This window comes from Scomber scombrus, chromosome 3 (assembly GCF_963691925.1).
Source record: "Scomber scombrus chromosome 3, fScoSco1.1, whole genome shotgun sequence".
In the NCBI taxonomy this organism is placed as follows: domain Eukaryota; kingdom Metazoa; phylum Chordata; class Actinopteri; order Scombriformes; family Scombridae; genus Scomber; species Scomber scombrus.
This window is the reverse complement of record NC_084972.1, coordinates 14,877,220-14,901,188: the sequence shown is the minus strand read 5'-3', so window position 1 is coordinate 14,901,188 and position 23,969 is coordinate 14,877,220. Positions and strand designations below refer to the sequence as shown.

The 23,969-nt window shown below is 37.9% G+C and overlaps 2 protein-coding genes across 5 annotated transcripts; both read left to right on the top strand.

Moving 5' to 3' along the window:
• Positions 1-37: 37 nt before the first annotated feature.
• LOC134004803 (natural resistance-associated macrophage protein 2-like) lies at positions 38-17,784 on the top strand. 4 transcript variants are annotated; one of them, XM_062444201.1, is made up of 17 exons: positions 38-185; positions 4,319-4,402; positions 6,199-6,338; positions 6,467-6,586; positions 7,420-7,539; positions 7,697-7,803; positions 7,904-7,974; positions 8,061-8,128; positions 8,240-8,395; positions 8,695-8,853; positions 8,970-9,056; positions 10,123-10,242; positions 10,338-10,487; positions 10,650-10,723; positions 11,065-11,218; positions 11,339-11,392; positions 14,718-17,784. In XM_062444201.1, exons 2-17 carry the CDS (start codon positions 4,369-4,371, stop codon positions 14,793-14,795), a joined length of 1,692 nt encoding a protein of 563 aa, XP_062300185.1. In that variant the 5' UTR covers positions 38-185; positions 4,319-4,368; the 3' UTR covers positions 14,796-17,784. The 4 variants fall into 4 exon arrangements, with proteins under 4 accessions (XP_062300185.1, XP_062300201.1, XP_062300193.1 ...); XM_062444217.1 differs by lacking the exon at positions 14,718-17,784 and having other exon boundaries at positions 11,339-13,718; XM_062444209.1 differs by lacking the exons at positions 38-185; positions 4,319-4,402 and adding an exon at positions 5,047-5,124.
• Positions 17,785-19,666: 1,882 nt separating this feature from the next.
• Positions 19,667-22,982, top strand: cnpy2 (canopy FGF signaling regulator 2). Its single transcript, XM_062416031.1, has 6 exons — positions 19,667-19,726; positions 19,890-19,997; positions 20,206-20,321; positions 22,086-22,283; positions 22,373-22,469; positions 22,599-22,982. Exons 2-6 carry the CDS (start codon positions 19,898-19,900, stop codon positions 22,640-22,642), a joined length of 555 nt encoding a protein of 184 aa, XP_062272015.1. The 5' UTR covers positions 19,667-19,726; positions 19,890-19,897; the 3' UTR covers positions 22,643-22,982.
• The last annotated feature ends 987 nt before the right edge of the window (positions 22,983-23,969 follow it).

Sequence of the window (23,969 nt, the reverse complement as noted above, 5' to 3'; positions counted from 1 at the left end):
CAATGATCTGTGAGCATGCGCAGTGGGGTCTTGAACTTCCAGTCGCCATGGAAAGATACGACTTTGCCCGTGAATTTATTTAGCCTGATAACGTGTTAGTAAGTCACATACATGTATATGTCAGTTTAAAGCCAGACTAAATCGGCAAAATATAATCTTTTTACCCTCAGGTAAAGTATAGACAGGTAAGGACGTTTTCTTACTTTGACAGGGGGTTACGTTAGCTTTACCAACCGGGCAGCTAACAGGCAGGTATCATGGGAACTCGTTAGCTTGATCCCACACTGTCACAGATGTGTTGATAATGTTAAAGAGTACCAACGTTTTTATATGTTTATATTGTTGTATTTCACATATTCAGTGTCCTCTATAACTATGATAACAGCACAGTAAAATAGGATGTTCTTGCTGACGTTACTTTAGTCATTTGAACGTGAGGTCAATGATATAAAAGCACAGACAGGTTTTTAGCTTTCACTTCTCGCTATTTAAAAGCACATACATTTTGTCATTTTATTCAGCGAGCCATTTTAATATTGAGCTACCCCTGTTTCACATGCGCAAAAGTGAAATACACGTGATAAAGTCTGATATTTGGTTGAGTTGTCTGCGACCTACTGACACAATTTCAGTTGAAGTTTGTTACAGGGGGCTTTCTGTCTTCAATCTGCTTTTCAGCATTACATCTGGAGGCTGACTGGTCCAGTCTAAAACCTTCCAGTTTTTGTCACTGATAAAATCTTTGGTTGCAGGGGCAGTGTGTGTTTGGAAGTCTTGTTGCAGGATGAAGCCAGGATGAGATTGGAGGAACTGCTTTGTATATACATAGACAGAAAAAATGTGTCCAGACACTTCTGAATTCATTCTGCTGCTGCCTTCATCAATGAAGATGAGTGAGCCAGGTCCAGCAGCAGCCTTAAATGCCCAGGACATGACATTAACTCCTCAAAGTTAATGGCAACAACAACAACAACAAAAAAAATCCAAAAAACTCTCCACTCCACTGTTTACACATTTTTGGAGGGCATTATACCTACACGGTTGCTCAGCGGCGGCTTGGGCTTGCTGCAGACACATCACCATCTAGTTAGCCACAACTTTTTAAAATTTTTTGTGGTGGTTGCACCTTTGAGAAACGCAGCAAGCACACAACTGTATATGAACTGAAGTAGTCGTTAATGGTTCAGTTGATAAGACTGTGAGTGAGGTGTGATCGTGATCTTGATGGACCAGTTGTTGAAAATGTGTTCCCTTATCAAACAGTGTCATAGAGGACTCTTTATTATTCCTTCATAGCAGAATGTGTTGACAGACCTGTGTTTGTGTTGGAGTGGATGTGAAAGCTGAAGAGAACAGTATTCATTTGGAAACAGTCAGTTATTTGTTCTGCTTGTTTTCTCAGGTGTGATGTTGCCAAAAAATGCCACAGAGCTATAAATGGCTTCATTATTAATTCAGGCACTGATTTTGTTTTTGTTTTTTGGTCATGTTGCTTTAACACTTAGACAAGAAGACTGATACAGTTTTGTGATCATGTTGCGATTCTTTTGAGTTATAAAACTCTATTCGCCTCGTGTTAGTGGTCTGTAAAATTACAGACCGTTTGTCAGTTTGGGAGTTGTCATTGATGAACAGTAGTGATTGTGAAACTGTTCTGGGCAGATTAGGTCTCATTAGTGTTCGTTGAGGCCCGGGCTTTGGAGGACGTTACATGGATGAGTTAACAGTCTGTGGTTTCTTACTAAACCACTTTTTAATTTAGATCTACCAGCTTGTCCAGTCCCATTCGCACTACAGTGTTTGTCAAGTAAAAATCAGTCATGCTGTTTTTTTCATAATGAACTACTCCATACTGGTAATGTTAATTATTGATGTTTATGATATTATATAGATTTTATTTTAAATTCCAAATTTTTCTTTTACCATCTCTTACATCTGGGAGCACATAGATTTTGATTAGATCTGTGCTCACACATTAAAAGACAGTTACACAGTAAAGTGATTAGCATCAGATAGTGAACAGGTGTAAAGTCATATCAGATATAATTGCAAAGTTGCTACTAGTGAGACTGGTAATGAACATGTGGATGTGTCATAGTCCAGTTTTATATTTATTGCCCCAAGGCACCGGTAGTTGACAACCAAGTGACAGGGGTCATATACAAAGTGCAGCGAGGTCGGTCAAAAGCGAAGCAGGACAGATCAGACATTGTTGTTTGTCTGTTTTCATATTAAAAGAAAAAATGTTCACATCTACATTGTCAGTCAGGCGTTGAGGATAAAGATCCCTCCCCACTGACGTCTCCCTTTCAGTCTTTATCAGTAGCATAGTTTTGTTTTAAACAAAGGTCGCTCACCCTTAAGACATGATGAGACATGAATCTACAACATCAAAGTGAGCTCACATCCGTCAACAGCTAAAGGACGTTTTTGTCATTCTTTGATGCCGTCCTGTAGAGATTATACACACAGTGAGCCTGTGACCCCGGCCAGAGCAAGATGAAATACTTCTTTATGTTAAACCCTGCAACAACGCAGTGGGCTGAACAAAACCTTTCTGTGAGGAGGCCGAGCGTCAGAGGGTTCAGGGTTGTGTGTGAGAGCTCGCTGGGCGGTCCGTTGTCGGGAGATTTGGAAAAATGTAGAGAGAAATTTTTTGAGATTTTGAAAAAGCTTCATGAGACAGTGGGTGGCTGGTTGAAATTATTTATTGAAAATAAATAATAATGTACCGCCTCAACCAGGAGGCTTCATATCTTTGTACGGTATTTGTCAAAAAGATAAAACGCAGGAAAGTAGAGCTTATTTTCAGTGTGGACCTTTTCATAATTATTAGTTTTTGACCATATCTTTATCAGAAATGATAACTATACACAGTATAGTAAATATAGTGTATAGTACACACAAAAGATGTGGAAAAATGAAGCGCCCTGTGGCCCCGTGATGGTAGATCAGCAATCTGCCGGCTTGGTTTCGTAACCATTCAATAAGACCTCCGTGTTTAATATTGACTTCAAAATCTGGTCGACCAATACATTTATATTATGTCCCATTTTAATTATTGACTACTTTTTAAGTTCTCAGTAATTACATTTTGTAACACTGCTGTAAAATTGGAGCAAAAATTGTATTTCAAATGTAATATTTATCATCTAAATAAGCACTTGAGTTAAAATCAAGAAAGAAGAAGCACAGACAGTTTTAAGAGATGTGAACAACTGAGTTAAATGAGTGTTTTCAGTTTAATCTGCAATGTGAAAGTCACTGTATATAAACACAGTCTGAAGCAGTTTGATCTATTAAACATGCTGAGCAGTACGCTAGGTATAAACGCATCCAGTTTAGTTTGGGCTCCTGTTTCCTGTCTCTCTGGAAAAAAAGTTTTGTGGGCAGCAGGTTTAAATGAAGTTAGCAGTAAAGACGAGGTGGTTGACACCCTATTATATATCCACTATTCACGCATGTTGGCAAAAAACATGAAATCTACACAAATGAAAGAAGAAAAGAAAAGTCAGTAATTTTCCAAAGCAGTAGACCTCATGTCTGTTATCATGTGATGTTTTTAGAGTGGTGGCAGTTAGACTAGAAACATCTTACATTTGGCCGCTAACGTTAAAATGTGCTCGTGTTGAGCAGTGAACAAGAGGCCCTGTTGGGAAAAGCTGCTCCGTCAGCTACCTCCGCTCGTCTTTTCCCTCATATGATCCCACAGTCATGTGCTCTCAGAAGAACTTCACTCTCTGTGTCAGAGAGCAGGCTGTTACAAGATCCAGCAGTTTGCCGGGGGCCGACAAATCGCATTTAATCTCTTGGGTGGAGAGTTAAAAAGCCACTTTAATAGGCCACGTCTGTGTGTAGAACAGGAAGGATGCTTGTAGTGGAACTGAAACTGGCGCCGATGGCCAACTCAAGGTTTCATGTCAACTGTTGTCATTTGTGGTCAGAGCACTGGTGACCTTTCACATGCTGGTAATGCTGCTTAGTCATGATAGGACTCGTGAATTTTAGGAGAACAAAATGTTGCACAGTCACACCTCTCATTGAAGCTGCTCGTGCTAATGTTTGTTCGTTTTTAGGCCAAACTATGTAGAGTATAGGAAATGAATCAGCACCTAATTTAATTACCCATGAATCCTTTTAGTCTTGGAGGATTAGCTGCTTGCCTTTGTGTTCATATCAGTGGTTTATTTTGGGCTGTTGGACACAAACACAATACATTTTTAGGTGTTTTATCAAAGAAAAAAGTGTTTGATGAACTTTTAAGAGACGTCTTTTCATTCTCACTCATATTATGTACCTCATGTTGTCTTTTTGCAAGGAGGCTGATATTCATCCCTCAAGCTCCCAGGGATCCCTCGACCTGCCCCGATGAAGGCCGTGCAAGACGATGACCTCCTGGAAGGTATAACAACTTAAGATAACAGAAACATGATCATCACATTACACACACGCACACACACACACACACACACACACACACACACACACACACACACACACACACACACACACACACACACACACACACACACACACACACACACACACACCACGTCAAACAAGGGAGCAATACATTCAGTACACACACTCAGTGTCAGTGTGCATGCTGACAGAGGTGCTTAAAACAATATTTTACATTAGTACGTCTTATCGTACACTCACAGCAACACAGTTTATAGCTTGTAATCTGACAGAATATTTACTGTACAGATGTTATATTGTCCTTATTTTGGTTCTTGGATCATACATTATCATTTTGTTGCAGTTATTTGACAATCTGAATGTTTTATTTATGACCTGTATAACTTTTTCACCGCTTATGTGAGGTGTTTGGGGGTTAAGAGTTGCTCTGTTTATCATTTGTGCTTGAGTTGCGTTTTTATTGACAGTGCCAAGCCCAAGATTGATTTGTAGGCTGTGGTGTCACTTTGCTATGTTCATAAGTCCTTTTTAGAAATGTGACGTCAGAGTGTGGTTGTGACATCTAATGACAAAAAAAAAAGAGAGATGATAAAAGCAGAGTCATCTGAAGGCAGAGTCATTTGTCAGTAAGGGGAACAGTGGACTTTGGGACCAGCTGTGAGTTGGAGATGGAGGGAGAAAAGACAGAAAGGTCTAAACTCAGTGAGTAGATCACATTAATAGTTGTACTTTGAATTTTGTTTTAAAAAAAAATAGAATTTAAAGCCTTGAACTAAATTAGTTATATTGTAGTTTTTAAATTGAAGTTGAATTGCTTTTAGTTTTCCACTGTGGTTGCTTCTGGTTGTTAATCAATTGTAACAGCGTACTGTTGCTTTAAGAAAGCTCAGACAAGTCAAACGTACTTTGGTTCAAACACTTTCCCACAGTACTGAGCTACTAAAGCAGTATTTTGTAAAGCTATTTAAGGAGTGCTGGACATGACTTACAAAGTTTGGTTTATTTTAAAAAGACTGTATTTGCTGTTTCTCTCACACCAAAAAATGCTCTCTCTTCAGATGGCAATTCACTCAAAATTCAAAAAAAATGAGCTGTGTTTGTGAAGTAAATGTTTTGTTGCTGTAAGTTGTGTTTTATAAAACCCAAACTTGCAAAACCCAAACAAAGTAATTGAATCAGTTTGGTCATATCTGAAAATGTCCTGCACTTCATCTCAGTGTAGTAAACATCAGAATAAATACTGATTTCTCTCAGATTTGACTTGATTAGCCGGACTTGATATGGAGAGTTTGATTTTAGATTTTAAAAAGGAAGTGACACACGCTCTTTGCAAAGGTTTAAATCTCAACGCACAGAAATTATTCTTTATAAAAATGAGATCAAAGATTTTTATGGAGCTGACAATACATTTTGCTTTGGTTTTCTTTCACATTTACTCATCAATCTGTCAACATGTAACAGGTGCCCTAATATGATAAGATCACTCAAACCGTACTTTGTTGAAGTGATTTCTCTGCAACCGCAAATCACAGCGGTTCAGTTGGTTAGTGAATTGTTGTCCTGACTGAAGAACAGGATCACAACAACGAGATCCAGGTTCAAGATAAAAATCTTTCCTGGCACCTGAGTCGCTGAAACACTGTGTTTGTTTTATAGGCGGAAAGCTTGGACACATCAGGCTTCTATAAACATATAACTTACTTTTTTCTGTGTTAGTCTCTCTTTTCTGATCACTAACTAAAGTCTGTCTGTTTTTTACTTTTGTGTTTTTTTTAGAGGACTCCCCTCCGGACAATAGGGTCGTTCAGACGAACCAGTACAGCTCCATCTCTCCTCCTGCCTCACCTGTGGCAGACGAAGAGCCCTTTTCCACATACTTTGAGGACAAAGTGGCCATTCCCGAGGATGTCAACCAGGTATCGGTGACTTTTTTATTTAACTGAAGCCCAAAACTTGAAGAATTTAGCCTTAGATGTAATTATGCTCTTTATGTGACTTTTTAAAATTCAAACTACAGCGTGAGTAACACATTTCTGTTTTTCAGGTGTTCAGTTTTCGTAAACTCTGGGCTTTCACTGGACCAGGGTTCCTGATGAGCATTGCTTACTTGGATCCTGGAAATATCGAGTCAGACCTGCAGTCTGGAGCTAAAGCTGGCTTTAAGGTGATAAATAAAAAAATCAAAACAATAAAGCAAAACAGGGCGGTGCTGTGGTTATAGCTGTACATTTGGTTTAAAAAAACATGAAGTACAGTATGAACTCTTATGGTATCTATTTTAGCTAGATTTCCACTCCACATTTAAAGCTGCAGTCGGTAACTTTGAGGAGAGAGAGGACTTAGCGTCAAATTTGAAGAAGTACAACTTTCAGATCCCTCCCCCTCCCTCTCCGCTGCACTCCTGCTCTGCCTCCAAAGTCCCTCCCCCAGAGGAGGCTGACGTGCGCGCGACGGCATGCGACCGTGTATGCTGTTGTTGGTAACGGAGGTATCAGTAGTTTTGTCCTTGCTGATGGTCGTTGCTGCGCCATTACTTTCTCTACGCTCCTGAAGCCGCTCTCAGAGATATGAGCTTGACGGAGCTGAAGAGGAAGGGGGAGGGGGCTGTGTGCGTGAGCAGTGATTGACAGCTGTCAGACACTCCATCAGACAGGTTGTTTTTTTTTTACTAGTTTCATGTAATGCTGTTTTTACATAGTGACAGTCTTAGCAAATATGACAAAAAGGTACTTTTATAAGACTTACCAACTGCAGCTTTAAGGAAGTGATTCCACATAGTGTTTCATTTCAGGTCTTTGTTCTCCTCATACAGATATATATTCCCCTTTTGTCCAGAAGTGTTTTTTAAATTTTATTTCAAAGGCATAAATGCATTATGATTATTTCCATATTGTTTAATGAGAAAGAAATACCAGTTTTGAATCTCAGAATGTGCTCATCTCTGCATGTGCATCAGTGTCCAAATTGAACAGGAAGTTTCTGATCTTTCTCTCTCAGCTCCTATGGGTGCTCCTTGTAGCCACCATCATTGGGCTGCTGTTGCAGAGGTTAGCTGCACGTCTGGGGGTTGTCACAGGAATGCACTTGGCTGAAGTCTGCAACCGCCAGTATCCTACCGTGAGTATACGTTCCACTTAAACTTCCCCTTACATTAAAAAAAAGAAAGCCATTGTGAGATATGAGATTCAGCAAAATTTCAGTTTTAAAAAGATGATGAAACTCTGCTCAGTGATATAATCTGCTGAACTTATATGTATCTTTTTTTGGGGTTCAGGTCCCACGAATCATCCTTTGGCTGATGGTGGAGTTGGCAATTATTGGCTCAGACATGCAGGAGGTCATTGGCTGTGCAATAGCTCTCAACCTTCTCTCTGTGGGCAGGTACCGTCTTTATTGCTTGTTCGTGAAATGTGACAGTGTCCAGTGTTCTTTTTACAGTGTCCGAAATATTTCTGTTAAAAAAATGTTGTTTTTCCTTCAGGATTCCACTGTGGGGAGGAGTCCTCATCACCATCACAGACACATTTGTGTTCCTCTTTTTAGACAAATATGGTATGTGATTCTCCTCTACAGATATAAAAACACAGCAACCAGTCTGTGCATCACAGTGTTGATGCAGTTTTTTTATTTCTCTGTAGGCCTGAGGAAACTTGAAGCTTTCTTTGCCATACTCATCACAATAATGGCCATCAGTTTTGGTTATGAGGTAAAGCGCTCTACCATGTATTCCTATATAATTCAAGTGTTTTTTGACAACTGAAACATCATAATATGTGCATGGCCCCTTGACATATTTGACTGTGTTTCCTCTCTGTAGTATGTGCTTGTGAAGCCAGACCAAGGGGAGCTGCTAAAGGGGATGTTTGTACCTTACTGTGAAGGCTGCGGGCCTGTTCAGCTGGAGCAGGCGGTGGGAATTGTGGGCGCTGTCATCATGCCGCACAACATCTACCTGCACTCAGCTCTGGTCAAGGTCAGAGACACAGCTGTTATCACATACAGATAAGCAAGACTGAAAAGCTAAGAATCAGCAAGTTGGAAATGATATATTACAATAACAGTAATGTGACTTTTGATAAATGTAATTATAACTTGAACCATGCAGATCAGTGAAGGGTTATTATTAACAACACTGTGTTACATTATTAAAATAAAAACAACATTGATTCTTAAGTTATGAGTACAAGAGAACTGGAAAGTGTGCAGACCTTTGACTGGTGCTGTTGGTCCCGGTAGTTACATTGCTACAATGTTTATTCTTTCATGCACCAGTCTCGTGAAATCGATCGCAGAAATAAGAAGGAGGTAAAGGAGGCCAACAAGTACTTCTTCATAGAGTCGACTATCGCCCTCTTCATCTCCTTCCTCATCAACGTCTTTGTCGTAGCAGTCTTTGCTCAGTCTTTCTTCAATAAAACCAATATGGAAGTGGTGGGTATACAGTATTCATAATTCATTGCTCTATACTGAGTATTGTTAAAGCTTGTTTTCATACCGAAAGACTGGAATTGGAATAACAATGTGTGTGTTTATTTTCCTGGCTGCAGAATGCTATGTGCAATGCAACCGGCAGCCCTCACTCAGACCTTTTCCCTCTAAACAACGGCACACTTGAGGTGGATATCTACAAAGGGGTACGCCATCTGCTCTTCTTTACAACAACAATAAATCCTCACTGGAGTTGTGCTTATATGATGTTCAAGTGGAGGACTCACTTCTGTTTGGGCTTACAGTGGACATTAACCCATCTGACATAGCAGCCTCTCTCCAGTTATGAGTATTAATGAAACTGTAACCTAATAAGAGAAAAAGTATAATTACAGGGAGAAGGCCTGTTTACTCTGTGTTGACTAAGAGATAAGAGCCAACACAAAGTTTCTATTTAAAGGTGCTGCACACCCACACAGGTGTTCCTTTATTCTGACAGGGTAGACCTCTGCTCAGGTTGCAGCTGGGAAGCTTTCAGTTATGCGACGCCCACAGAACGGTGCAAGCAGGTTTTGAGTGTTTAGGAAAAGCGAGGAAGAGCTTCTTTTGCTGTTTCTTTATAAAGTTTAAATAACATTTTAAATATCAGTTTGGCATGATAGATGATTTTCTGTTTGTACAAAACAATTGTATTTATACAAACTTCAGAAACAAGTTATCATGACAGTTGGCATGTATTTAAAATGCAGTACTTAATTGGAAGGCAGCACATGTACATTAAAAAAGCAGAGGTGCAACTAATACCCTTCATGATGAGGTCATGCCCCTGTGAACCAGCTCAGTATCAAGGCACTGGATGTGGAACGCCTAAAGAGAACACAATTGTTGTTAATATTATTAGTAACACCTGTGCATTTACTACTATGACATTTCCAAAAAGGTCTACAATGATGATGTCAGACACCAAAACAAGGCGAGTCAGGGAGTCAGTCAAGGACAGTTTGTACACAGTCAGTCTTGGCAAGATCAACTGGAAACACGTGTGGGTGTAAATAGCGTACTGCACCAAAATAATCAAACCAAAATTACAACAAGCATTAAAAGTAACTTTCTTCTCTCCTCAATACATTCAGTGAGATATCGTAACAATTAAGCATCATTTGAATATAAGCATTTTATGAACTAAAGTCATTTAGAGAGATGAATAAAGAATAGACATAATAGAATAAAAATTAAATAGTCTTACTTATATTTTTTTGCTGTTTTCTTCAGGGAGTGGTCCTGGGCTGTTTCTTTGGCCCTGCCGCCCTCTACATCTGGGCTATAGGCATCCTCGCAGCTGGACAGAGCTCCACCATGACAGGCACTTACTCCGGCCAGTTTGTTATGGAGGTAAGTTTGTCTTTTGTTATTTATATGTACAGTAGGCCTGAACAAACATGTTTATAAGCGTGTATGCTCATATTTTTGCTTCTGTGTTTGCTAAGGGCTTTTTAAACCTGCGGTGGTCCCGTTTTGCGCGTGTGCTGCTGACCCGCTCCATCGCCATCACGCCTACTCTGCTGGTAGCCATTTTTCAGGATGTGCAGCATCTGACGGGGATGAACGACTTCCTCAATGTGCTGCAGAGCATGCAGGTCAGACTCAGTCATTCATCATCTTGTCAAATTGAATTCTTTCAGAAATGTTACCCAAGTCTCAACTCAACCAGCAGTACACGTGTTGATTTTTAAAAATATTCATTGCTGATATTTATTATTTTGTGAGACATTTTGCTTCATTTTCTTTTCATCCCACAGCTTCCATTTGCTTTGATCCCAATTCTGACCTTCACCAGTCTGACGTCCATAATGAACGATTTTGCAAATGGATTGTAAGTGAAATCTGTATATTTTTAATCATTCATCCAAGTAAATGTGAAACTGAGTGACTCCAGAATGGTAGTTTTATGTTGTTTATGAAACAAATATCCAATGCAGTCATGTTGACAGCTGTAGTGCAGTTATGCAAACTAAGGATTTACTCAATAGTTTTACAGGAAAGATTGTGATGCAAGAAAACTGTTGTTACAGACGTGTGAGGCTTGTTTGATATATCTGTAGCACATCGCCATAGTTGCAACAACATGGAATATTTTTAGGAGCCTCGTCATTTTTCAGGAAAAAAAACAACATTATTTCTCAACATCCTGTCCTGTCTGCTTGTTCTTTTTAGGGTGTGGAAGATTTCCGGAGGCATCGTCATCCTGATGGTTTGCGCAATCAACATGTACTTTGTGGTGGTTTATGTGACGGCGCTGAACAGTGTGCTGCTCTACGTCCTGGCTGCACTCCTCTCTATTGCCTATCTGTGCTTTGTAGGCTACCTGGTGAGTTAGCTTACCATGAAACATAATATTCACCTCTGACAGACATTTTTTGGCTTTAGGAATGTAACAGTTTGTTCTTTTCTGTTGTGTCTTGACTTCTTGCTACTTTGTCATCTGCAGGCATGGCACTGTTTGGTTGCCCTGGGGGTTTCCTGTCTGGACTTTGGTAGCAGGGTAAGCAATCGACCGGCTGTGTTGATAGAGGAGCAGTCTGAGTACGACACTTAGAGCTGAGCAGGACAGTAACCACCAGCATTCCTCTTTCCTCGGAGTGGCTCTTAGCCGTGTACACAACCAGGACTTCTTAAGATAATGTAGGATCTTGAAAGCATTTTTTTTGGCAAATATCACGTGGTTATTTTGTGTGAGGTCAGGTATCATAATTTGGTTCTTTGTAGGCACCAAATCACCCTCATCAATACTACACCAGCACAAATGATTACTGTAGTATCACTGTTTTTAAAGCTTGTGCAGTGTGGTATTTAGATATTGGCTGAAAATTCACAGCTTCATAAGACTACAGCCTCATCCCCAGAGCTGCTTTTAGTGCCTAAATAATCAGGATGCCAACGAGAGTGAAGGAAATGAGGCATCAAATTTAGTTTTTAGCGCTGTGCAGGAGCCCTTTTCATTCCACCTTGACTGTCAGAGCTTTGGTGTTGAGTGTAAAAAAAAAAACTGTAAACAAATTCATTTGTTTTTTTTTCTTCTTTTTGTGTAATTATGTTATGATAAAGGTAATTTCCTCATTTTTATTGGACATCATTTGTCTGTGGTCGACATATACATAAAATATAGGGATGGAAAATATATTGTAATTATAATACTACGTTATGTAGTATATAAGAATACATATGGTTGTAATTTCTGAAAGGAAAAACTTTCAGACTGATTTTTGCTGCTATGCAGAGGAAAAGAAAATAACTGCTTATATTGTAGCTTAAAGCTGTGTTAAAAGGAGATTCAGAAGTTGAAACAAGTACAAAGTCAAGTTGATTTTAAAACCCAAATCAAAGTTTGTCTCAGGGAGATTTACAATCTTTACCCTTGAAAGTAGTCATTTGTCAAATGAAAGTCTAAAAATGCCACGGCTGAAAATAAAACCCAGTCAAGTCAAATTCATTCAAATGAAGTCGTTTACCTAAGAAAATCACAACTCTGCTGCACTGCATCCGTAAATGAAGCTACAGTGTGTCCAGCTCTCTGCACTGGTCATGTTCTTAATATAGACCGTATAGACGTGTATTTTTGTCTCCAGCTCTGGCGCAGTAAACACATGACAATGAGACAGTTTTAAGGGAATGGGAAAAAGTTTGTTCTCTCTGCCTTCAGAAAAGTTTGTTTGTCCTCCATTCTCATCATTGTTAGTACATTTTTTGACGTGTTTCTTTCTTTTTACGAAAATAAAGAAAAAAAATACTTTTAACTTAATTTTTAACACAAACCTGTTTGCAGTCGGAATACATTTAAGATTTAATGTGTTATATGTTTTGTCAAACAACAGGCATATTTAACAAACCAATGCAAAGAGATTTAGATGAGGGAGCTTGTTTATGAAAAAATATTATTTAAGATTATATTAATCTAAGTGCCATCATTTCCCCTCTTAGAGTCATTTGGCTGTAACAAAGCATCACTAATACATCCAAAATGTGAATAAATGTCTGATAGGTGGTAATTAGGCTACATTGTAGGAAATCTTTCACTGACACGACTTAAGGTATTTTTCTTCAGGCTTTTTGGGATTTTATTATCTCCAGTGTCCCAACAGGGTTGACATTTATTTTCTCATTTGTACTTCAACTATGAGCAGCAGTCAACCTGTCAGTAATTTTATCTTTTAGTTCTTGATCAAAGTTTTTACTTTAATATATGAAAACTACAAAAAAAACAAAAAAAAAACATTTACTGACTCAACAGGCAGAACTGTAACTCTAAAATTAAATCTAACTGAGCAATATCCAGGATTTGCGTATTAACCAGTAAAAGCATTAGTAATGAACTATTTAGCATACAAGTCTTATGGAAACAGTCGGAATTTAAATTCTCTTAATAGTGCAGGTTGTTGGAGTCAGTTCTCATGAAGCCCAACTAGCTGAGTGTAACTGGGGAAACCGGACAGCGATTTGTCTTCACTGCACTCTCCCTGCTGTGTTGCTCCAGTCATCACAGTAAAGATCTCAGGTTCTTTCAGATGTTGAATTGTTATTTTACTGGATTAAGTTAAGATTTATCTCTTTGGTTCAGAGTTCTCAAAGTTTTCATAAGGTTTTTAAGTTTTTCATAGATGGGAAATGGTAGGAAATGTAACTTGACAGGGTTGATCTATCATACAGTGTCATTTGAATACCTCTGACAAATAATCTTGCACATTTGAACTGTTACATAGAAAACTTCAATGTAGTATTGTGTACACTCATGTCTGCTCTTTGTGAGTGTGTGTACTTTGCTACTGGATGAAACGCACCATGTGTCCAAAATAAATGTGAGATAATGGATACATGGACATTTGTTGGCGTCTTCTGTCTGAATGTCTATAGGACTCACTGTGTTTTTTAGTTGCACACATCATCGATTTAAAATAGAAACAAAGGAAAGCATAGTCTGAATATTTATATTAGCCAATTAGTTAATAAAAGATTATCTTTATTTAATCTATAATTTAAATATTAACTATTAATTCCTGTTCTGTGGCATTTTTATTATCAGATGTAAGTGCAGTAAGTAAAGTACTATACTACATACTCTGTACAACTTGCTAATTCCTAAATAGTGTTTAGTCACAGTGTAGCATCCTGAATACAAATCGTTAAATTACCTGAAGAATAATTTAAATTATACAAGATGTGTTGGACTTTAATGGTTGCCCACACACTATTAAAAGATGAAACTGAATACTTTTTGTCAGATTAAGGTGTTAAACGGCGACATTTTATATTTTCACCTTCATTTCATCAGAGTAGGTAGGAATGCTCTTTTCCAGGATTTTCCAGGATTAAATGAGGAAAATTCAGTTGGGAAAGTAACACTTTCACCCAAGGTGAGCAACCTTAATAAATCTATAATAATCAATCAAAGTCAAATTGTCGAATGATTGGATCCTATTTTCACTAATCTAACTACAGCAGTGATTGTGATGTTTTTTTCTTATTATTACATTAAACCACCAACACCTGACATTCTGTATATCTGCAGTCTCTGAGATTATTTTCCCTGAGAAAAGAGTTATATATATATATGAGCCGCAGTAATACAGATGCTTTCACGGGTCATAATTTGAAAAAGGGAAGGTGCGTACTAACTGTGTACTTATGTGGGGTTTTTTTTCACTGTATCACAATTTTCAGAGCATTTCCATAATTCTTCTCTTACAATTCTCTCTTCTTTTTGTAATACAGTTTGTCATAATGAATGATAAAATGCAGATTTATGAAATAAGCTGTATACAACACTCTCCTCACTGATAAAATCTCTATCTCTTCCTTCTCGTCTGTTTCAGATTCAAATGGGACCATCACGTCACACGGACATTTACTTGCTAAATGACATGGATACGGACACTTTGGTTGAAAGATAGGAGGAAACATTGTGAACGAATGTTGAACTGTGGCGGAGGTGTCTGAAGAACACTGACAGAAGTGTGGGAACACTGAAGCTCGGCCAGTATGTCTTTATCTTCGCTTCTCGGTGCCTGAGGCTTTTTAAAGTGTCCTTGCAATATATAGTACACCCAAAAAAATCAGGGTTTTTTTTCCATCGCAAATATCTCTCCAACTTCAGCCAGCAACATGTTGCAGTATGTGTGTCGAAAAATATTTATGCCAAAAATGGTTGGATATCTGGGCTATAAAGACACATGTCTGAGATATTGAAGTGTCTGTGACATAGTAAACCTATTTTTGATAAAAACAATTTCACCTCATGGTCCGTTATATTATGTTTGTCCCTGTTGGCCTCTCCAAACCTTTCCACTAGAGACAGTGGCAGTAAGCCATCCAGACACTACAGTTATGATCACTTCCCCATTAGAAATCGCACAACAATTAACCGTCTTTTTGATAACATTCAGATGCCAGAGTGATACGTTCAGAGTTCACAGTTGGCTGTTTTAGCCAGTGTTGCACTAGAGAAACTTTGGACCACCACAGGCTGCGCTTTGGAGGAGTCTGTGTTTTATTTTCATGTTTCTAACCTTTGCCTTTTTTGAGGCTTACCTGTCATGATATAAAAAAAGAAAAGAAAAAAATCGTTTCAGATTTTGACTCTCCCCCACAATGAGAAGAACGTAGGTACTAAAAGAAAAAGTCTGATGTAGATGCTTTGCTATTAATTAACTTAAAGGAAAACTCAAACACGAAATAAGTAGTTTCCAGCTGCCTGTAACTTTATTATATTTTATAATAAAATAAAGTCATTTAAAGCATTCATCTTGATGTTTATATTAGATTTATAAATTATTAATATATTTAATATCGACATATCACTTATGTGAGTTTAGTCACACTTCCCCCTTTTTTATACTATATAAGAGAATGACAGTTTTATGTCATTCATTCTCTTTGTGTGCAGTTAATGCAATATATTTTCTGGATATGGGAATTATTGTCCGACTGTACGCTCTTTGTATTTCCAATCTTTTTTTTTAATTTCCAAGTATACATTTCTATGCACATGTATACATTCCCTATGAATCTGCTGTACATTTAATGTGAGTGCTGATAGCAGTCATTTGAGTTTGTTCAGACTGTCAGGAGCTTGCACATTTGAAGATTATAATTTGGTATTCTATTATTCTTTATTTCTTAAATTTCGCTCTCAGTTAAGCTTAGGTCAGTTTATTTTAAGATCAGTTTATTTATGTGTAGTTTTTTTTTTTTAATGATAGTTTGGCTTGTAAGTAGTTTTATTAGGTGTTTATTTTTCTTTTTGAAAAGTTTTACATTTAATTTCTGGACTGAATATGGAGTAAAGGTTAGCAGTTGGCAGTGTGGCACAAACAGGTGAGGTAAACATGAGAAGAAAAGTACAGTGTTGCATCATGGGTAGCAGCATGAAACATGTTCACTGTAGCTCCATCTCAGGGCTTCCCGTGTCTGTGTGATTAACTCGACTCTGGTGCACCAGCAGTGTCAGAAGAGTTTGTAACTGTTCAAAACATGAATGTGTGACTGTTTCAAGTGTGCTAATATGTGCTAATATGACAGATGCCTCTAATTGTGACACATTTTGATATTTTGCATGTCCTCTTGTGCTCTTAAATGAACTTAATTAGTATAGTGTTATTGAAAGGAAACAAAAATACAGAGAAAAAAACTAGACAAGGAGATAATAACACTAAACATTTTTAGAGGTTTAGTGTGCACTTCTGGTTTGGGCTGTAACATAAACCAAACCTTTTCTTTGACCAAATAATAAGCTGCACTTCTTTTTAATTTCTGTGCAGACGACCTCAGTGCCTCCTGTGTTCACCACTGTGCCTCGTTTCTGGGATCTGTGGGACACTAGTCGATCAAAAACAAACTCAAACTTATTGAAGAAACTCACTGTTGCTGGTAGAACAACACAACTGTAAAATGGGTTAATTAGAGTCAGTATAAGAGCATGTGAACAGTTGTTAGTCTAGAGGCCGTTAAAGAGGTGCTGAGTATTCCCAACTGTGCCTGCCACTGATAATTTAATATCCCCATCAGAAGAAAAATGACTCGCCCACCGCCAATGGCACTTCTTGAAAATGGTAAATATGAGCAGCTTCTGTATGGTTTGTCTCATTAAAGAAACTGATCTCAATATATTTTCTAATTATGTTTTTTTTATGTCAGCCAAGGTGTTCTGTATTTGCCATCATACATGTTTTTCTTGAGAAATGTTTATTAGTATTTATTGTATAATTCCACTTGGAGATGTGTAAAATTGTGAGCTTCTCGTGAAAAATTTCAGTTTTGATCCACATTAATATTTAGATTTTTGCAACTTAAATGACAAATCATGCCAAATGTTAAAAGGAAATTGTACAAAATACCTTTTTTGTAATTTAACTTTTTTAAACAACTGAATAGTACTTGATGTCAAAAGAGATGGGCTGAGGTGTAATTCAAATAATAGAAATTGGCACAAGTTGTATGATAGGCAGCCATTAATGGGATAACAAAAAAAAGAAGCTTAAAATATTTTATGTTTGTGTTTTTAAAGCAGCATTCACAGAACATGTCCCTTCAGGACATTTGCTTCCAGCTAATTCCATTTAAAAACACAGGGCTGACTTCAGTTATTGATCACTGCATCATGTGTTGCATTTCAAAGTAAAAGTATTTGTAAGAGACCATTTTCTGACTTGCTGTATTCATTTAAATGAGAAGCCCTCCAGCGTTTCATACACCAGGCCATATATCAGGTTTTGACCTAGTCTGGTTTCTGAAATCATCATTTTATATGCTGAGAGGTCCAACCGAAGAGTGGTTCTCTGATTTGTGTTACTAGGTTTTCTGTTTTAAATTGTTTTCCCTGTTTTATGTATTTTTTTCCCCTATTTGAATAAATAAAAGTAAAAAAACAAGATTATTTTTTGTTTCTAAATCTTTGCTGGTTCTTCTTGTAGTCTAGAAGAGAAACATGTAGTTAATACTTGAAGTTTGATTTTTGGTTTGATTCAATAATAATATCCTTGATGTTACTTAATTACTGGAAAAACTTGTAAGTCAGGTTGGATAAAAGCACATCCAAATGACAAAATGTAAATGTAAAACAAGGCCTATTTAAAATGTGACTTACGTATTTATTTGGGCAATACAAAAGTCACTTTATATGTCTACTTCATTGAAAATAATTGCATTGATCTGGTGGCCTAGCTATAACTCAAAGATAACAGCTGAGCACAAATTGTGCCTCATATCTGCAGGGTTTTGACAGGAATGTTGACCACCCCCAGTAATTAGAGAGGAAACTAAGTCAATAAATACATTACAGTCAATTGACAGAAAATTGATTTTCAACCATATTGATCATTGAAATTGTTTACTCAAGCCAAATGTGCAAATATTTTCTGATTCTAGCTTCTTCATTGTGAGGATGTTCTGTTTTTATCTGTTTGTAAAATTAATATATGTGGGTCTGGGATTATTAGTCAGACAAAGCAAGTGTCAAGACATCGCCTTTTGGCTCTGGGAATTTGCATAGGCTATTTATACAATTTTTCAGTTTCAGACAGTCTATGGTTTCCCAAATTCCACAGGAAAAGAAGCTTTCATAAAGAGCTTGTAACTGTAGCCCCGTGTCCTGCACAGTTTCTCTGTCAGTTCATTCCTGAAAAGCAGCTGTGCTAGACTGAGAAACTTTAGCCATCATAAACTAACGCGGCTTAGAAATGAGTTTGGATGTAGATCAGAACGTCAAAGACATTCCACCACAACGTTCCAGAACATTCCAACAGCGTGGTTCTCTGTTGCCGTGGTAGCGGCTGAGCGGTTGGCTCAGATCACCTTTTAAATTACTTTTGAAAACTTTTGATTTTAAGTATATAATTTAATAAACCAACAAACAACAAAAATAAATAAACATGGTTATAAGGTATACTACAGAGGCTTGTTTACCTCTCGTGTAAGCTATACCAAACAAGATTGCACTTTTTCAACCTTTGCATTGACGAATGGAGAAATTCAACCTCACAGTTCACAAAAAGCTATCTTTGAATAGCTATATGAAACCTGACCTGAAATCCAGACCTTAATTAATGAGCTTGTGGTTTGCAGCTGTACAAAAGTTAGACAACATACAGTAAGTCTCATGTTTAATTTAAAGATCTTCTCCAGGCATGTTTAGAGTATTACAATACTCTACTTTGAATTATAATGTGTCTGATATATTCCACAAATAAATAAAAAGTTCCATCGTTTTGTTAAAAAAAACTTAAAGATCCCTTCCAGACATACAACAATATCTGCTTGGAACAATAATGTATGTCTGCTTTTTCCTCAAAAACAGTATACCACGTTAAATTCTGTGTAATGAATTCCCCTCATTAAAAATTGCAGTATCAATTAATTTCAGATGTTTAATTGTTGGACACAAAATGTCAGTGTTTGTGCGCTGGAGGCTTCAGGTTTCACATTACACTTGTATAAATTGAATATTGGACCAGAATTGGCCCAGTGAGCTGTGCCATAAAGTCCGATTTTTAGGTGAACACACAAGAAAACCTTTCTTTCTTCAGCAGACTAATGTGAAAACATCCTTCTGGTGTCAAACTCTGCACACACATGCTCTGTGAAGCTCAAACATCCACGTAAAGTAACCAGCAAAACATGTGGAGGGGAACTTGAGGAAACTACTAGAAATTCAAAGGTTTTTATTAATAAAGCTTTTGGCTACTTCCCGGCCGCACGAGGTCGCTGTCTCGAGCTCGGCCTCATCCTGTCCCGCAGCTCCGGTGTCTACGTCACCACATTTCGCCGACTGCGATGTAACAGCGTGGAAAAGCTTATAGGTGCTCTCCGAAAACACTACCAGAAGCTCGTAAGTTGAATGAAAAGTTTGACAAACTGTGTGTTTTTTGGTCCCGCGTGTCTCTCTGGGTGCTGGTGGTCGCACACAAACACTACTGAGGCCGGCTACACGTCAATATTTCTTTACCGGTTGACGTGTTTCAGTCTCTTGTTTCCTTCAAATCTGTGTTTAGATGCAAAAATGAGAGAAGCTGCTCTCCTGCTCACAGCGTGTGTGATTCCGTGTCTCCTCCTGAGCTCCTGCCAGGCAGCCAGACAAGGACAGGACATCAGATGTGGAGGTATGTGTGGAGGTCCCCCATTTCAACACAAGCAACTAATGCACAGCGCACTCGCAGATAAGTCATATATGTGTGTGTGTGTGTGTGTGTGTGTGTGTGTGTGTGTGTGTGTGTGTGTGTGTGTGTGTGTGTGTGTGTGTGTGTGTGTGTGTGTGTGTGTGTGTGTGTGTGTGTGTGTGTGTGTGTGTGTGTGTGTGCTCTTTCTCAGCCTGTAGGGCTCTGGTCGATGAGATGGAGTGGGCCATCTCGCAGATAGATCCGAAGAAGATGATCCAGACCGGCTCCTTCAGGATCAACCCGGACGGCAGCCAGTCCATCAAAGAGGTGAGGCTGCAGCAGCACAGCCACGTAGTGATATGTGTCCAACTCAGTGTGCAGCCTGCAACAGTTTACTGCTGCTGTACACGAGTGAAGTACAGCTGCACATGTGGGTTTGGCCTTTACAGTGTCGTGTTTCACATTGAGATGAGTGAATTTGAATATTACTGTCAGGTGACCATGACTTGAGCTGGTATACAGTATGAGCACTGACCAAATCATGTCTGTCAAATATTGAATATCCCATTTTTTGACCAGACTTTGCTTATTTTAGTTTTGTATTGTACTCTATTTAGTTGTTGTTGTAAGCTTTGTACAGCTGTTGTGCTCACACAGCTTTAAAATAATGCAATTTCATAAAATTGTTTGTAAAAAATTTAGTGTTTTCTCAGTAAAGTAAGAAATTGATAAATGGGGAATATTATAGTATAACTATAGGAACTCAAGTTTTGTGCTGGTTCTGATATTGAACTTTGAAACGATACCCAATTCTGCAGAAAGGTTTGAAGCGATGTAGACTCACAGGTCAGTCTAAAACGCTTCGCTCATGGAGAATTCCCCAGCTTCCTTTGTTCAAACTGGGTGGGATTAATTAGAGAGTTTAATAAAACCTGCATTGCATAACCAATCCAAAGTCTTTAGGGTAGTCCTTCATATTGGGGTGGTGACATGGAGTTCACTATGGAGGAGAGTGGTGGGGGCAGCATTTCCTCCAGTAAAGCATGTTTTGACAAAATGTTTGTTAGCAGCCATTTTCACTGTCATTCAAGCAACTACTGTGCATTTAGAAAATCCCCAGACTTTCACGGGCAGAGATCTCTGATTGTTTGGTATTGCAAGACTAAAAGCAATGTCATTTGAAAAATTGAGCTGAGGGTGAGAGAAAAAGGGATCAAGAAAGTAAAATCTGATTGTCACCAGACCACTGAGCAACAGTGGACTACTAAACTTTATTATCAAAACAATAGATAAGAGCTGCAGCGATTAATTGATGATTTTTTCTCTGGTTCCACCTTTTTAAATATATATTTTGTGGTTTCTTTAGTCCTCTATGACAGTAAACTAAATGTATTTGGGTTGTGGACTGTTGGTCGGGAAACTGTGGGGTAGGGCTGGGTGATATGGACAAAGTCAAGTATCACAATATGTTTGACCAAATACCTCGATATCGATAATGTAGAGATGACTCTTGATGCTTTCACAAAATATTTACACGATGAAATGTTTGATAAATAATCATCGGTAATGTGGATATAATGACAAAGTAGGTAAAAGGTAAATAACAGAACAGCTAGAAAAAGTCTGGTAAGTTCAGAAAATTACACATTTTTATAGTAATGCAACATTTAAATGCAGGAAAAGACAACACTGATGATGACATATCACGATATTATGATATCCTAATATTGCCCAGCCCTACTGTGGGGTTAGGGCAATGATGATCAGCCTTTTCACTATTTTTTATCATTTTAAACACCAAACAACAAATCGATTAATCAAGAAAATAACTGCCAGATTAATTGATGATGAAAATAATTGTTAGTTGCAGCCCTACTTAAGATAACAGCTGAAAGCACTGTGCTGTACACCAGAGGATAACATAACTGGAACTGATTCAAAATGGTCATTTTAAAGTGTGATACCAGCAGTAAGGACTTTTTCTTCTAATTGTAAATGTAAAAGAACATGCATATATACATTTTGAGTTGACATAGACTGAAACCTCACATCTGTTAATTCAGACATTTTCATGATCTTCGGTGCCACCAGGTTCCTCTGGCGCGCTCTGAGGGAAACCTCATGGAGCTGATGGAGATGGTGTGTGAGGGAATGGAGGACTACGGCGAGCGCACAGATTCCTCCACAAACAGGAAGTCCTACGTTAGGGTCAAATCTCGGAGTGGGGAGCCCATGGACCTCTCAGAGGCCATGCTGGATTCAAGAGTTACAGCCAGTTTAAAATTTTCAGTGAGTACAATAATTTGTTTAGCTCGACCTTGAGAACTGTGCTGCGAGTTGTGAAGTTTGTAACGCTGCATGTTGACTTTTCTCTCCAGTGTGAAACGATTGTTGAGCAGCATGAAGATGAAATCATCGAGTTCTTCGCTCATGAGACAGATAATGTCAAAGACAAACTCTGCAGCAAGAGAACAGGTGTGTATTTGACTTTTTTTATTAAACATGTGTTTGAGGATTATTTCCTAAAAATTCTGTGTCATGTTACATACTTCTGGTGACTATTGCAGGGACTGTGTTGTAATTCAGTGTTTTTATATCATGCAGACCTCTGTGACCACGCTCTGAAAATTCCCCATGACGAACTTTGACCTCTCGCCATGACTGCCGCATCTCCTCAGCTGACACGAAAACGCTGGGTGCTGTAATGTTTTCAGTTGTCACTTATTACCGGTTTACATCGTGGCAGTGGTGGAAGATGTATACAAATCCTTCTGTACAAAAAGAAAATCCAAATCCTGTGATCATGTAGAATTTGAGGTCCACCTAACAACCCTTTTTTAAGCATTATCTCAACTCACCTCTTTATATACTGTAAGTTATTATACATCCCTCTGTTTCTCATATGAAGGCTGTCATCTTTCTTTCAAATCCAATACTTGATAACGTGAGGATAGAATTAGACTCACTTCAGCTTCAAGACCTTTTTATAATCACACCCTTTACCTAACAAACTGATACTGTGAAACTGTATAAGTGAAGTTAGACTTCCTGATAGATACAGGATTTCTTACAAGATTGTGTATATACAGTAAGCCTTCTACTTTAAAACAAGTACATTGAAATCAGGTTGAAATATAATCAAATGATCCTTAAATCCGTGTTCATGTGCAGTGAAAAAAGTCTCTCACAATGCTCAGTAGAAGTGGTAAGATGCCATCAATCTTTCTATTCATGCGTACTGTCAACTCACTGATAAAGAAAGGGTAATTTAATGCCAGATTAAATTGTCAGCTCTAGCTTTATAATGCTTAAAGTTATTTATTAAACTGTCCAAGATCACAGGAATCTAATGGCACTTACATTTTTTGGGTCAACCATGATTTTATGCGAAAAGTGAAATTCCACAATTTAAAGTTTCATTATCTCAGATCGCACTCTTCAAAAACCCTGTCCCCCTTCATCGTCAGGAGGAGCCTCGACATGCTTAATGCTTTATTATTCTTTTTTTTTTTTTAGGGAAATGTATTAAGGTTCAGAAAAAATGGCTTAACGGAGATATTGCTTTTGACTACTTTGATGGGTCTTACTTTTTTAGAAACTGATAACACATTTTCCATTTCACAAGAAAAATGTGTAAATGAAGATTAAAGTTTAAAAGTCAAAAAAGAAAACAAAGGAATTTATGTTACTGAAAAAGTTATGCACTTCTTTGTGAGAAATACTGAATTTAGGTTTGGGCGAGATGGACTAAATCAAATGTAATGATATTTTTGACCAAATACCTCAATATCGATATAGTGACAATATTGTAGGGTTGATTATTGGTGCTTTGACAAAATATATACACAGTATAATTTTTGATAAATAATCAACAGTAATGTGGATGTAATGATTAAGTGGGTAAAGGCGAATAATGGAACAGCTAGAACAGTCTAAGTACATAACATTAAAACACTTTACTATAATGAAGCCTTT

Coding starts and splice junctions, on each gene's coding strand:
- LOC134004803 (XM_062444201.1), top strand. CDS start 4,369: ATGAAGGCCGTGCAAGACGATGACCTCCTGGAAG. Junction 8,396..8,694: donor TGCACTCAGCTCTGGTCAAG/GTCAGAGACACA, acceptor TTCATGCACCAG/TCTCGTGAAATCGATCGCAG. Junction 8,854..8,969: donor ATAAAACCAATATGGAAGTG/GTGGGTATACAG, acceptor TCCTGGCTGCAG/AATGCTATGTGCAATGCAAC.
- cnpy2 (XM_062416031.1), top strand. CDS start 19,898: ATGAGAGAAGCTGCTCTCCTGCTCACAGCGTGTGTGATTCCGTGTCTC. Junction 20,322..22,085: donor GCAGCCAGTCCATCAAAGAG/GTGAGGCTGCAG, acceptor CGGTGCCACCAG/GTTCCTCTGGCGCGCTCTGA. Junction 22,470..22,598: donor ACTCTGCAGCAAGAGAACAG/GTGTGTATTTGA, acceptor TATATCATGCAG/ACCTCTGTGACCACGCTCTG.